Source organism: Tetrao urogallus, assembly GCF_951394365.1.
Source record: "Tetrao urogallus genome assembly, chromosome: 12".
Classification (NCBI taxonomy): Eukaryota; Metazoa; Chordata; class Aves; order Galliformes; family Phasianidae; genus Tetrao; species Tetrao urogallus.
The window spans coordinates 14,829,105-14,843,980 of NC_136825.1; the positions used below are offsets into that span (position 1 = coordinate 14,829,105).

Below are 14,876 nucleotides of genomic sequence, written 5' to 3' on the forward strand. Positions count from 1 at the left end.
GTAACAGAGACTGAATTTGTGTGTCATCATTCTCTTCTTAGCTGGCTTTATACTAGTTTGGTGTCATTGTTCTGAAGAATACTACATTAAGCAGACTTAAGAAAAGCATAACTGAACTATTTAAATCGGGAATTTCACAGTTAAGGAAAAACATAGCAACCTGGTGTTGAAAGGACTGTGCTTTGTGCTGCTGAAACAGAAATATCCATTAGGTTGTGAAGTTCAAAAGCTTTCAGAGGCAGAGTATTACAGATCTATTTCAGGTTGATCAGCTTGGTGTAGTATTTTTGTGCTGTTAACCAGTGACCCCAGTAGATCCATTTGAGTACTACTGATAAGTGCAGAAAGGGAGACCTTCCTTTGTTCCTTGCTTAATCAGTGATACTAGCAACTGTACTCATAAGGAATAACTTATGAGAGAGGAGGCAGGTTTCAAGTCAAAGTTGTGTGGAATGTTTTCCTTGCTTCAAATAAAAGATTTAACACAGTGTGTGTAACTAAATTTAAATGAGTTTTGTTTGTGACTGAAAGAGTGTAAGCTTTTCAAAATATTAAAATAGTTTCTTTTCTCTTGAAATTTTAACAGGGACGTCGAAGATCCAGAGTATAAACCAGCACCAGCAATGTTTAAAGATGACATAGAGGTATAGTAGGCATCTATTAATAGCTCCTTTTAACACGTTAGAATGTAACATTTCCACCTTTTTTTGAGCAAATCAGTATGTTTTTCTATATTTGTCTGAATTCACAAGCCTTACTTCCTGTTTCTCTATATTTGGGCATAGAGAACAGGAGAAAATTCTTGTAGAATTGTGTTGTGTGCCTTGTTAGCCATTTAACCAAAATGCACGTTACTGTTGTTCTTTGTCATATTTGTTAGAATGAACCTTTTGTGGACAATTATCGAAATCCCTGGGGACGTATATGTTTTTTACTTTATTTTGCTTTTGTTTTTCTACAGGATGATGTTTCATCCCCAGGTGATCTAGTAATAGCAGATGGAGGTAAATAGACACAACTTGAAATATCTACACTTAATTTTTAATTGCTTTTTAATTCCCTTGGCTTTTAGCTAAAGTGTATTTAGATTGCCTACTGTAGAACCATAGGCAACAGCAACAATTAATTATTTTTTTTCTCCTGTCACTCTGTTTTACTATAGATGGGCAAATGATGGAAGGTGACAAAATCTATTGGCCAACTCAGTCTGCCTTAACAACACGTCTTCGCCGCTTGATAACAGCTTATCAAAGAACAAGCAAAAATAGGCAGGCCCAGCAGATCCAGCCAGCATTCCCAGTACAAACTACTATGATGCAGCCTCCGTATGAAGAAGTTACTCTAAATCCAAAGATGGCTGCCAAAATAGAAAGACAGCAAAGGTATATGCGTTACACAGTTAGAAGAAATAATAGCTGCTAACTGAATGATATGGTGAAGAAAATTACAGTATTTACTTTTTTCCTTGCTGGTAAAGGTGGACAAGAAGGGAAGAAGCTGACTTCTACAGAGTTGTGTCCACATTTGGAGTGGTATTTGATCCTGAACGGGGACGGTTTGATTGGACCAAATTCAGAGCTATGGCTAGGCTGCATAAGAAAACTGATGAGAGCTTAGAGAAATACCTGTATGCATTTATGTCAATGTGCAGGAGAGTCTGTCGTCTCCCCTCAAAAGAAGGTGGGTGTGTGCTTTTGTATCTTTAGTTTTCTCTTCATTTTCTGTTGCTAGTGTTTACCTTGAAATCACATGTTCCAGAATAAAAATGGAGGAAAAGAAAATAAGGAAAGATCTTAAGTGAACTGTAAAACTGAAAGCTTACAAAGAGCAGTATATCAAGTTACTTAAGCCATGTACTTGTGGTGTTGATTTGTGGTTGTATTTGTTTGGGTTTTTTTGGCCAGATTCTCATCTTTGTTTTGCTTTATTGTAGAACTGGTAGACCCAAGCATTTTTATCCAGCCAATTACAGAGGAGCGTGCCTCTCGGACTTTGTATCGCATTGAGCTTCTAAGGAAGGTGCGAGAACAGGCTCTCAGACATCCACAGTTGTTTGAACGACTAAAGCTGTGTCAGCCAAACCCAGACTTACCTGTCTGGTGGGAATGTGGGACTCATGACAGGGATTTACTTATTGGAGCTGCTAAACATGGGGTTAGCAGGACAGATTATCATATTCTTCGTGATCCTGAACTCTCATTTATGTCTGCGCAGAGGAACTATAGTCAGAACAAAGTGGCACTGTCAAGGACTTCTACTCCACTCTTACATCAGTATCAGATGGCATTATCTGCTTCTCCTCTTACACCTCAGTCAAGATTGCCAGATGCTAAAGTGAATACTCCTGAGGACATGAAAGTTAAAACTGAAAATCTGAAAGAGGATGCTCAGTCATCTGAAGAGGAATCTATGTCTACAGAGGAGACGCAGACAGTAATGAAATCTGAGCCTCTGAGTCCAAAAAATGGCGCACCAGTACAAAATACAGAACACAAACCTAGCGTGAAGATTGAAACAGACAGGCGCATGGTTGCAGCAAGGACAGAGCCTCTAACTCCAAACCCAGCTTCCAAAAAACAGAGAGTCAGCAAAAGAGGATCAGACTCTAGCTCTGACTCAGACTCTGACTCAGATAGATCATCCTGTTCTTCCAGGTCATCTTCTTCATCCTCTTCATCTTCCTCATCTTGTTCACACTCTCGATCAGGCTCTAGTTCTTCGTCATCTTCATCTTGTTCTTCAGCATCTTCGTCTTCATCATCTTCATCCTCATCATCGTCGTCGTCATCATCGTCATCGTCTGAAGAGAGTGATAGTGATGAAGAGGAGGCACAAAAACGTGGTATGTGTAGTCTTATTTCTGAAGTACGATTCTCAAACTGAACAGATTGACTTGTTATGGAAAAGGTCCAAAAAAAGGACATTAAATCCTGCGGAAGTAAATGTAAACTTTTGATTATTCAAGTGAGCTAAAGAATTTCAGATCAGTATTTTATTTCTTATTGGGTGCCTTGGATTGAGGTAGTTCAGCTTTGTTGGCCAGTTAACTGCGCCAGCATACAGTGCATGTGGCTCACGTATGGGAGGAGAGTTGAATGGCCAGTGTTTTCTGGAAGTGTATTTTGTGTATGTTCCCTGCTACTGTTTCTCTTTCTTGCTTAATGCAGAGATTCTTTCTGTTTCCCTGTTGTTGTTTTTTCACTCTTGCTTACCTGTCTCTGTAGCTCCCTCATGATTCTAGGAAATGTGCAATAATTCTGTACAAGTTAAAGAGTGATGTAAGCTATATTTTCTTGTAAGTTGGATGTGGCCAAGCAGTGTACTTATGCTGAAAATCTACAATTTAACACATTACTTCTAGAGATGCTGCAAGCTGTACTCTTGCCATGTTCAAAATTAGAATGTGAAAAGCTTTCTCTACCCTGTGATAACAAACGGTAATAGAAAAGTGAAGAGAACAAAGTTAGGCATGGCATTACAGTATGAAGTAAATACGCTACTTTTTTCCTGGTAGCTCAGGCAAAATGATGTTGTGCGGTTAGATGGATCCTTATGTTTGAGGAAATCACAGATGGAAACCTTAGAGTTTAGTTACTGGGAAAATGATTCTTGGGCAAGTGACACTTAGACAAAATGATGAAGGTGCTGCCTGTAGCAGTGGAAGGTTGTATTCAGAGGGAACAGTTGTATGAAATTTAAAAACAGTGAGAGAAAAGGAAGGAGTAAATGACACAGCTATTTCTAAATGGTGAATACTAAAACATGTGCTGCAAGTCAAAATATTAGTCTCACTTTCTGCCAACTCAGTCTGTTTAAGCAAGCAATCATGCAATCTTCAGATTGCAAAATCTTGTAAATCAGCCTTCCTTTTATTTTGGTTATTTTATTGCAAATTGGAATTGAAGAGATTGGAAAATGCGGGAAAACTTTTCTCAGTTTCATCTGAACTTGTTATAAGCCAGGTTTTGTGGCGTAATATTCTATGATGGTCATGGAACCTTTGGCTTATTTTCTATATTGGAAACATACTTTAAGAGAGGGTTTAAAAAAACAGACAAACATGATTTGATACATCGCCATTCCGAAGGACAAATTTGAGTTCTGTAGACTTGTCCCTCAACACTCCTGCTCTTTTTGCAGACTTAGTATTTACCTTTTCTGGAAGCACCCTCATTCAGTTCAGCTGTTTTCCCTTGTCAAGTGAAGCTTGCATTGTCTGGATGGAGGAAGAAGAAAAATAATTATGAGAATTTAAATGAAGTCTGTGGACATACTGGAAAGTTACTAAGGGAAAAAAATGTCTGTGATTAAAGTGATTCAATTCTGCAGAGGCAGTTTTCAGGATGTGTAAAGTAGAGCATCCAGTGTTACATCCAGTAACAGAAATGAGGGCACTTTTATAATAGTATATTAATATATTAATAGTATATTTTATTATATATTATATATATTAATATATATATATTTATTATATATATTAATATATATATTATATATATATTAATATATTAATAGTATAGTATATTAAATAATATATATAAATTTATAATAGTATATTTATAATAGTATCCCAACAGATTTGCCACATTCTTGTCGTAGACATCTTTCTGTTCAATCTGATTCTCGCTTGCAATTGAAATACATTACAGTAAGTAAGGACTGCCTTTCAACTTATTCTGTAGTGTGCCCATTTTCATTTTTATGTTCTCAAAAAGTTAACAGAAATATGTAGGAAATGCATATGCTTGGAAAAGTATCAGCAGTCCTACTCAACTCACCAGTTGTTGAGTATAATTATGTTTGGTCTTTCTCTGAACCTTGTTTTTCATGTTGTTCACCTGAGCTTCTTACTATAAGTGTTTTTTTTAACTTCCAATATGAAGTTATACTGGTGGTTTTATTTAGCAGAAGGAACCCCTCATATAAAAGCATATGATGAAGAGAGTGTAGCTTCTCTGAGTACAACACACGATGAGACGCAAGACAGTTTCCAGATGAATAACGGGACACCAAATTCCACTTACCTCCTACAAGGTGGATACATGTTGGCTGCATCTTACTGGCCAAAGGCAAGTTTATCATATTTGAAAATGAAGCGTATAGGGGAAGGTGGGCTGTCACACCACTCTTCAGTTGAGTATGATAAAACCGTATCACAGTAGCTGTGGGAAGATAACTGGAGGGAGGGGGCGGACTTTCATTTGAGCATTATTGTGCTCTTTGGAGCTGTTTTTGAATAGTCAAAATCTGTGGAGTTTGATCTCTAGTTTGCATTACTCTTGTAAAAATGCTTTCTCTCTTTTTTAGGATCGAGTTATGATTAACCGGCTTGATAGTATTTGTCAAACAGTGCTGAAGGGTAAATGGCCTTCAGCAAGAAGGAACTATGACAGCAATACAGTGGCATCTTTCTACACAACCAAACTTCTGGATAGTCCAGGTGCAGCTACAGATTACAGTGAGCCCGGTGCACCAACACCCCCTCTTGCAGCTGTTAAGGAAGAATATGATCAGTCACCACAGATGTCAAAGGTGAAGAAGCATGTACGAGAAAAGGAGTTTACAGTGAAAATCAATGACGTATGTTTATTTTTATTGCCCTAGGACCTGATTGCGATTGCGGTGTGCGGCATGCTTTACCTGCAAGTGGCTGCCTGCTCTTACTCTCACTTCCTTCACACACTTGTTTGTGGGTATTTGGGTCTGCTTTTTCTGGGCATTGAGTATTTGGGGTTTTTTCAGTTTTTTTTCTTTTCAGTTTTCAAAACCTCTGGAGGGAAATTTTCATTATTCTTCTCTCTGAATTGAATTAAAATTCTGCTTCCTCAGCCAGCCTGTTTTATGCCATTTAAAAAAATAATAATAATATATGAACAATATTTCTGCTTTTTGGCTTTTTTTTTTTTTTTTTTTTAACATTTCAGCATATCCTATTCAGCAAGCACTTTCTATTTTTCATGGAGGTTTACAGGTAAATTTTGCACTTTAAAATGTAGGCTAGATGCTTCAAACATTTTTTTTTTAAACCTGTATTTTTGTGACCTGTTGATAGCACATAATACAACGTCCCTTGTAATTGAATTTGATGCTTATTTAGAGAGTTCAGCATCTGCATTTTTTCAGTTAAGTGGGCAGGTAACCTAAAATTTATAGGCAATTCCATGAAGTTTCTGGTCAGCTTCCATCATGTGGAGGAGAAGTAGGACTAGTTTTAAGGCCTGGTATATGGCTTTTCTTCCTCAACTCCTCTGGTGTAAGCATTTGTATGTGAGAATCCTCATTATGAAGTAGTCATTTCTGCTTCAGAAGAGACGCTTCTAACCCTGGGATTTATTTAACAGGAAGGTGGTTTGAAATTGACTTTTCAGAAGCAGGGACTGTCTCAGAAAAGGCCATTTGAAAGCGAGGAGGGTGCACTGGGACAGCAGCAATACCTGGCGCGGCTTCGTGATCTCCAGAATGCTTCAGAAACCAGCCTTGTCAACTTCCCAAAATCACTTCCTGAATCAGGTATGTACTGTGAATTCGCAGAATGTCAGAAGGGCATAAGGATTAGTAATAAATCTTCTTTATTCTTCTATATATTCTTCTATATATTCTAGAATATATTCTTCTATATATTCTAGAATATATTCTTCTATATATTCTAGAATATATTCTTCTTATTTTCTGCTCTTCTGTTGATCTGCATGTATAGGCAGTGGAGAGAGATGCTGGCTGTGAAATGTATTCAAAACTATAGCGTAGAGCAATTGTGTGCAGGTTGTTAGGGAGTCTAGGCACTTAAGTTGGAGCATGGAATTGGACCACAAGTACTTTCACAGTCAGTTTTTGTGACGTTCATTTAGTTGAAGGATGCCATTATGTATAATAAATCCTCCTGTAAGAAGACCTTAATTACTGTAAAGCACGCCACTGTGTGCTGTAGGTGATCAATTAGTCAGAACATACTGTGTCTAGTTTGGAAGTGAAGCTGTAAAGTTCCAGGCTTATGCCTCTGTTATTTGTTTTGCACTCTTCATATGATTTCTTGTGTCTCGTGTAATGAAAAAGTTGAAGGCAATAGTCTGAAACAAGTTATTTGGCTTACAGCCAAACATTCAGAAGTTATTTTCATAATAAGCAACAGTAAGTTGACATTGTCAGTGTAAAATGAGCTTGAATCGAGCAGTTAAAATTTGGATTAAAATATTTGTAGCATTTGTGCTGGGTTTTTCCTTTAGGTCAGATGCTGATCAAATGGCTGTAATTCATTGAGTTAGCATTACATATGCGTATGGAAAGTCTCTAAAAATATCATCCTTCTATTTGTAGTTTTTTATATATTACATGCAGAAATTATCTGCCCTAGTACTGTATCAATTTCATTTTCTTTCGTTATTCAAATACGCTCATTATTATAAATAATTTAAGCATCTGACATAAATTTTGCTGTGTAATTTGGTTAGGTACTTCCAGTCACTTAACAGCCAGCGCCAATGGAGTGATAGTTGATAGTCAACCTGTACTCAAAAAGAGAAGAGGGAGAAGGAAGAACGTGGAAGGAGTTGATGTTCTCTTTGTAAACAGAAATAAGCAGCCCAATCATGTAAGTAAAGTTAAATCTTTATCCAAAAATAAGATCCAGATAACTGTTAATTCCTTAACTGCACGTAACTGTCAACATTCAACAAAAAGGTTTTTTTCTCAACTGTTTTTTTCTGAAATTGTTGTGAATTTTGTCTATTGCTACACAAGTAAGAATTGGTGGAGTTTTGCTAAATGTAATGAATGTAAAACAAATAGCACGTAACAATAATCTTTTTTAACATAGTATTGCTGTAATTAGCAGCATATTATTAGAAACTCAGTGTATGGCATAGCAACACTTTTTACATCCTTTCCTGTGACAGGATCTGGTCTTAGAGGGGCTTAAAGGGAGCTATCTTCATGTGCATGTCTAGTCTTTCTGAGTTCTTCAGGTTGTGTTTAATGATCTGCAGGACGCTGGCCTTCATTGTATCATAAATGAAGTAATTGTGATTGTTTTCTGTGGAGTGGTTAGAGCCATGTTTTGAATTTCTCCAGGTAAATCCAGGTATTAACTCGTGTCAGGTTGCTGCTGGAATAAGCCCAGCACTCAATTACACGCAGTCTCAAGGCATGCTTGATGCAGAGAGTCCAGTTCCTGTTATTAACCTAAAAGATGGAACGAGGCTGGCAGGTGATGATGCTCCCAAAAGGAAGGATTTAGAAAGGTGGCTGAAGGAACATCCTGGCTATGTTGAAGATTTAGGAGCTTGTATTCCTGTGAGTATACTTTCAGATCAACTAATAGCAAAATGTATCACATAAAATGTATTTAAGTTGATAATGCATTTTGCATGGAATTATTCTTCATTTCTTTGCTCTTTTGTATTGATCAGGAAGGAGAAGGTTTTTTTTTTTCTTAAGCAATTTGATTTTTGCCAAATACATTACAAATATAATTGCTAAGAAAAGTAACACTAAGCGAAGATTTGGTCCTTGTCTAGTTTTACATAGGATTTCAAAAATATCTAAGAAGCCTCCTATTATAGTGAAAATGATTAGTTAAGTAGAAATTATAGGAGCTGAAAATAACATTACAGCATAGTGATACGAAAGATTATTTGTTTGAAGAATCCCATTAGCTACATTACAATGGTACGATAGTGATGTTGTGAGTATGACTTTCTCATGTTATTTCTTAATTAAAACTTGGTTAATGTGGCACAGAACACAAGGAAGTATTATTTATGACATTCTCTGTTGGACAAAGCTCTGAAACAGAAAAATATTTCTGAAAGCCACTTTACTGTTTTAAAAGCAACTATATCAGAAAAATAATCGACTTTTTAATTGCTTTATAACAGAGGATGCAGCTGCATGAAGGGAGGCCCAAACAAAAACGACACCGTTGTCGAAACCCTAATAAACTAGATGTCAATAGTTTGACTGGTGAAGAACGTGTCCAGCTCATAAATAGAAGAAATGCAAGAAAGGTATTCATATTAACTGTTTCCATTCATCTGTTTTCCAAATGAAAAGTTACCTGAAATGACAAACTCCTAATATTTTAGCAAGTGTAATACTGCGTACAAGTAAGAGGTTTTGTGTACAGCTTTCTTGCAATACAAGGAGGTCAGCTAGAATCTTCTAGCAAGCATTTTTTAACTGAAAACATATATGATACTGTTAGGAACTTACTTTGTGGTTTACATTTAGCCCAAGTTGAGCACGTCGTGTATTGCAGTGCTTGAGCCATTGATTAATAGTCATGCCCACTGTATTGGTATGGCCCTGAAATTTGTTCTTCAGTACTTTGCTCTTCTGTACTTTACTGATCTAATTTAACTATTGGACTTATTACAGCAACTTTTTCAGAGAGAATTCTTATTTTCTGTATAATCTTAATTTGCTTCAAGATGAGTGAAAATTAGCATGCTTTTAAATTTCAAGCAAATTATTATAGTTTATGTTCTGAAAAGGAGTTTCACACATTCTTAATTTTGGGCACATTATCTCATTTTGACATTACTACTTCTTGATATGATTAATATTATATTAGTAGTCCCTTCAAATTACTTAAATCCTGTGCACTGGATTATTTTGTATTTTTCTTGTTTAGTTCTCTCTGCCATTCAGCCTTTATGGGTGACCAGTATATATATATATATTCCCTGTAAATCAGACTGCCAGGCTAAGTAGCAGCTTAACAGGGAACAAAAGCAGGAAGGGGATTTTTGTCTAAAATCTTAACAGTGGAGGATAGAAAGTCAGGTGCTTAACACAAGTTTTCAAATAGGTGATTAAAGTTTGGGTGTGGCATAATTCATTTGAAAATAGGATTTCAGGAAGGCTGAAAGGCCATATTCAAGAAAAGCATATAGAACATTGCTGTTTATGGAAGAAATGTAGAGAAACATGTGGGATGGTATCTTTGAATGTCAATGGTAATCCTAGAGGAGCAATCCAGTGAGAATCTTTGAGGTATTGCATCGACATCTGGAGCATTTTCTCCTGTTATGCAGCTGGCTTGTTTTTCTCTTAGAGAGTAGTTGCAAGAAAAGCAGTTTGTTTTTTATGCTGCTGTTAAGGTCAAAAGCTTTGGCACCTGTAGAGGAAAGCGAGGCAGAACTGGAGTCTTCAATCTCTTCAGTGCATTGAGATAGTTGCTCTGAGAAGGAACCTGTACAGAAGCTAGTCTCTTGAAAAATAGACTCTTGACTTTTCTATAGTAAGCTATGCCCAGAGGAGTCTTCAAAGTTGATGATGAATAAATGAGAGATTTGATCTTAGCTTGCTGTAAGAGCCTGTTTTCATGCTGGCTTTTTGTTCTAATAGATTTCCACACCTTAGGTGAAACACTTCCTCTCTGTTATGTTTTTATTCTCAGTTTCCTCAGTTATAAGCTGCCTCCAACTTGTCTGCACCACCAAAATCTTCAAAACTCTACTTTGCATAAACCAACAGAAATCAATTAAATGCTGCATTGATAATTTTAATTAAGACTGTGTATTCCATTTTATGTAAAAAGTGAAAAACAAAACAATGTCAGTTAGGATTCTTGCCTTTCTTCCTTTTCAAAAGAGAAGTATTTACTGACTTCCGTCTTCTGTTTCCCAGGTGGGGGGTGCGTTTGCTCCCCCTCTGAAGGATTTGTGCAGGTTCTTGAAAGAAAATCCAGAGTATGGAGTGGCTCCTGAATGGGGAGAAATTGTAAAACAGTCTGTGAGTATTTGCAGAATGAGATATTTGTGACATGGTGGGGGAAGGCAAGGCTTTCACTTCTGATATTAAATTCTGTTAAATGTGGAGTATGAGTCAGTGTTAGCTTTTTTCAGCCACCTTGGCTCCCGAGAATGGTGTGCTGGCACAGCTGTGAGTAGGAGGAAGAGAAGGGACAGTAACTGTTAACCCTAAATTAGAGATCAGAGATTTAGTTCAAGGTGCTATAATGCTGTGACATTTTAATCTTTTAAAGGTTACTTTGAAAGTTGTAAGAAAGGTGTTTGGCTCACAGAATATTTTCTTATTCTTAGAGACAAGAAGATAAATCTGATTTTAAATATGTACTTTCACTTTTTAGTTGGTTTGCTTATAAGAAATTAATATCGCCATACAGCTATTTCCTTCTTAGCATTTCACTCTTCCTAGACATTGTATTATTAGCTAGAAACTAATGCTGGGATTCCAGTAGGAGGAACCAGGGTTAATATGTGAATATGCTGTTAGGAGTAGGTCTGTACAACAACTTCACTTTTGGCCATGCATTCCTTCTGTATGGATTATCAGCGGTTACTGGTAAGAGCAGCACACTGCTTGGTTGTCCTACCCAAGTTTCTCGCTAGTAGCAAGATGTATTCAGTGAGTGGCTTTTTCCCAGATGCTTGAAAAAAGTGCATCTAAGTGTCTCACGTTTGTAGGCAGATGTGAGCTCCTATGCATATTTGTACATGCACAGTGTTACATTCAGACCATGGTTAACATAGAGCTTACAGAAATGTGTGCATTTACGGACAGAATTTCTGCATGTTTGCCTAGGTCAAATAACTGTGCAGCTGAATGTTAAGTCTTAGGCCATGCAACCATAGACATATAAACAAATCTGTTACCGTATTCATTTTTCATTTTCAATCAATTGTTAGGGACAAATATGGAAAACTGCTACAGAGGAAATAATACATGTTTATGCAGTGCTTACATAAGGAGGGCATACGGAGGTGAGGTAAATACTATATTTAGGAAATCCTAAAAAGAAGCTATCTGAATTTCATTTTAATAGAATTACACTTGAGTCTCTATTGTTCATTCTTGAGTTAACGGATAAGGTGAAGTATGAAGACATTAAGCAGCAATAAGCACTTTTTTAATGAAGCAGTGGCAAAAGAGATGATTGGAACGTGATCCAACTGCAAAGCAATGCCACGCTTTAGATCTTAACCTAAGACTGCTCTTCTGATTAGCTATATGTGATTTGATCTGGACGTAATCCTCAGGTGTTGAGTAAGCAGTGTGTCTGAAAAGGTGCCTCCTTTCTTCCCACTGTTGAACTGGGACTTTAAATGTTGGTGGTAGCACAGAGCCACCTCCAATCCCAGTCTAGAGATGAAGCTGCTTTGCTAACCACAAGAAAATTCTTTGACACTTAGCATGTGCTTGGTTTTTGTGGGCTGTTTTTCTTTAACTTCGACAACCTTACGCTTTCAAATTACTAAAAATTCACACTGCATCTCTTGCAGGGATTTCTTCCAGAAGGTATGTTTGACCGTATTCTCACCGGGCCTGTTGTGCGGGAAGAAGTAAGCCGGAGGGGAAGGCGCCCCAAAAGTGAGATTGCTAAGGCAACAGCAGCTGCAGCTGCTGCCACTGCTGCAAGTGTATCAGTGAACCCTCTGCTCACCAACGGATTGCTTCCAGGAGTGGATCTGTCTAGTCTTCAGGCCTTACAACAAAACCTGCAAAACCTGCAGTCACTGCAAGTAACGGCAGGATTGATGGGAATGCCAGCTGGCTTAACTACTGGAGGAGAAGCTAAGAACATGGCTGCCATGTTCCCCATGCTGCTGTCAGGGATGGCTGGATTACCAAACTTGCTGGGCATGGGAGGACTTCTGACAAAGTCTACAGAATCTATTTCAGAGGATAAAAAGGGAAGTGATTTGAAAGAGGCGGATATAAAGAAAGAAAGGACAGAAGACCAAAATGCAGATACTGGTGGTGAAAACTCTGTTTCAAGCTCTCCTTCAACATCCTCTGCTGCTGCAGCTGCCAATCCTCTCTCTCTTAACCCATTACTTTTGTCCAACATACTTTATCCAGGGATGCTTCTCACTCCAGGCCTTAATCTTCATATCCCAGCTTTGTCTCAGTCTAATATTTTTGATGTACAGAACAGTGAAAGTAATGACACAGGCTCAGCCAAGCCTACGGAAGAAAAGGAGGAAAATTCTCGGGTTAGAGATCAGGAAGACAAAGGGGGAACAGAGCCAAGCTCTCACAATGAAAACAGCACAGATGAAGGTTCAGAGAAAGCAGATGCTTCATCTGGATCTGATAGTACATCGTCTTCATCTGAAGATTCAGATTCTAGTGATGAAGACTGACCCCAGACTCTGCACTTAAATTATGAACTGATTTTGAATTTATTCTTTAATTATTTCATTGTAAATAACCCAGTGTTGAGTGCATCAATGATTTACTGACCGAACATTTCAGTATTTGTTTAGAAGTGCAAACTGCTTTCAGAGACGTTTTGCATGTAATATTTCCTGAAGTTCATAAGTTTCTGAACTTGTATGTACTATCAAATACACAATGGTGTAAAATTACAACAAAAGGCATTATAATTTTGTTGGGGGGTTAATTTTATGAAAATAATGCTCAAGAAAGAGCTGTATATTTAATATATTTGCAGTGAACACAGAATACTTTATGCATATTATTGATTTAATTTGAATATAGTTTTACAGCCTCCTTGACACTTATAATTTACAGATCAAAACTCAGCAATAATTTGGGCAGCTAATGAATGTCATGAAAGCTGTAGAATCTACATCACCATCCATTGCTTTAATTACATGAAAATGCTCTAGTGTTGTGATGCACTGCTGTTTCCAATTCAGGTACAAGTGTGTTTAAAAGAAGATAAATTTTTCCCAATCAGCCAATTAAACTGGCTACCTGTTACCTCAGCTGAGTTAGTTTAGGAAGTTTACATTGGTTTCTATTACTTGTTTTCAGGTTTTGTTTTGTTTTCTAAAGACATATTGTATATCATGTTAAAATCTGAGTTGAGATAGGACTGTTAGTGGGTTTTTTTTCCCCTCACTGTGACCTGTTCTCTTTGACAGCAGTAAGGGGAAATCAAACCAAAAATGGTCTTATCTCATGCTACTTGGCACCATGTAGATCTATTTAGTTTACACCTTGCAAAGTTTTGGGCTCCCTCTGCAGAATTAGAAGTCCCAAAATGAGGAGTAGTTGCCCCAAGACTCAGAAGAGGCAAACTGTCATAAGTGCCACTGAAAAGACCTTTCAACACTGCATACTTCATGTAAAAATTGTTTGTTTGCTTTGTTTGTGTAGATTTCTATTTGTGTTTTATGTCATAAAACCTCCTGGAGTTACCAGTTAATAATGGTAAATTAAGTATAGATAGTTTTGAACTCCTTTTGAGTTTAAACTTCTCTGCAGATTTAAATCTGACTAAATATTAAATATTACCCCAAATCAATATTGGGATATCACTTCATATGTTATGCTGAGTTACCCACTAAAAAAAAAAAAGCACTTTGAATAGTAAGGAAGACAAATTATTCCTAGAAACCACAGTAACAGGGCATAAGGCATCTGTTTAAGTCCAAAACCTTAAAACCCTTTACTATATAAAATCTGTCTAACATTTGATGTGTGATCTGATTCCTCCTTCTTTTTAAGCTGCTATTACTGTGACACAGTAGAGGCCCAGATTCACATTTACAGAAGTTCTGAACTGACTGAGATTTCAATTGACCCTTGTTACAGCATTTGCGATCCAAGAACAGGCAAGTGTTAAGAGAAAACAGATACAGGTACTAGTAGGAGTCATTGAAAAAGCTTTACAAAGGGATAACTTTAAAAATAAAAGCAAAACTGTATATTTTGATATAGTTCTGTTGCTTGCTTGTACAGTAAAACAACTGTGTTGTTTGTTTTTTTTTTCTACCAAGAACTTTACCAATGAAATCTAAGTTTGTATGTGCGAAATAACCCCACGATTAGAAGCAGTGTTACATGTCATACACAGTTTTACAAGTACCATTTGCATTGTGCCGGTTACGTATTTTCCCAAATAGTATTCTGATTTTTGGCCCTTCAAGCAGTGTCTTAGCAAT

The 14,876-nt window shown here is 37.1% G+C and overlaps 1 protein-coding gene across 5 annotated transcripts in view; it reads left to right on the plus strand.

Moving 5' to 3' along the window:
- Nucleotides 1-13,106, plus strand: part of CHD9 (chromodomain helicase DNA binding protein 9) — a gene marked incomplete at both ends in the record, with an annotated part of 65,276 nt that extends 52,170 nt beyond the window's left edge. For 2 of the 5 annotated variants that reach the window (XM_079541534.1, XM_079541537.1), the window contains 13 exons: nt 587-644; nt 962-1,004; nt 1,163-1,382; nt 1,478-1,680; nt 1,934-2,842; nt 4,906-5,069; nt 5,308-5,580; nt 6,342-6,510; nt 7,449-7,588; nt 8,068-8,289; nt 8,874-9,002; nt 10,627-10,731; nt 12,243-13,106. In XM_079541534.1, the coding sequence (XP_079397660.1) occupies nt 587-644; nt 962-1,004; nt 1,163-1,382; nt 1,478-1,680; nt 1,934-2,842; nt 4,906-5,069; nt 5,308-5,580; nt 6,342-6,510; nt 7,449-7,588; nt 8,068-8,289; nt 8,874-9,002; nt 10,627-10,731; nt 12,243-13,106 (3,499 nt within the window). The remainder of the gene's footprint in view (nt 1-586; nt 645-961; nt 1,005-1,162; nt 1,383-1,477; nt 1,681-1,933; nt 2,843-4,905; nt 5,070-5,307; nt 5,581-6,341; nt 6,511-7,448; nt 7,589-8,067; nt 8,290-8,873; nt 9,003-10,626; nt 10,732-12,242) is intronic. The other 3 variants (XM_079541535.1, XM_079541536.1, XM_079541538.1) reach the window with 3 other exon arrangements.
- Nucleotides 13,107-14,876: the final 1,770 nt, after the last annotated feature.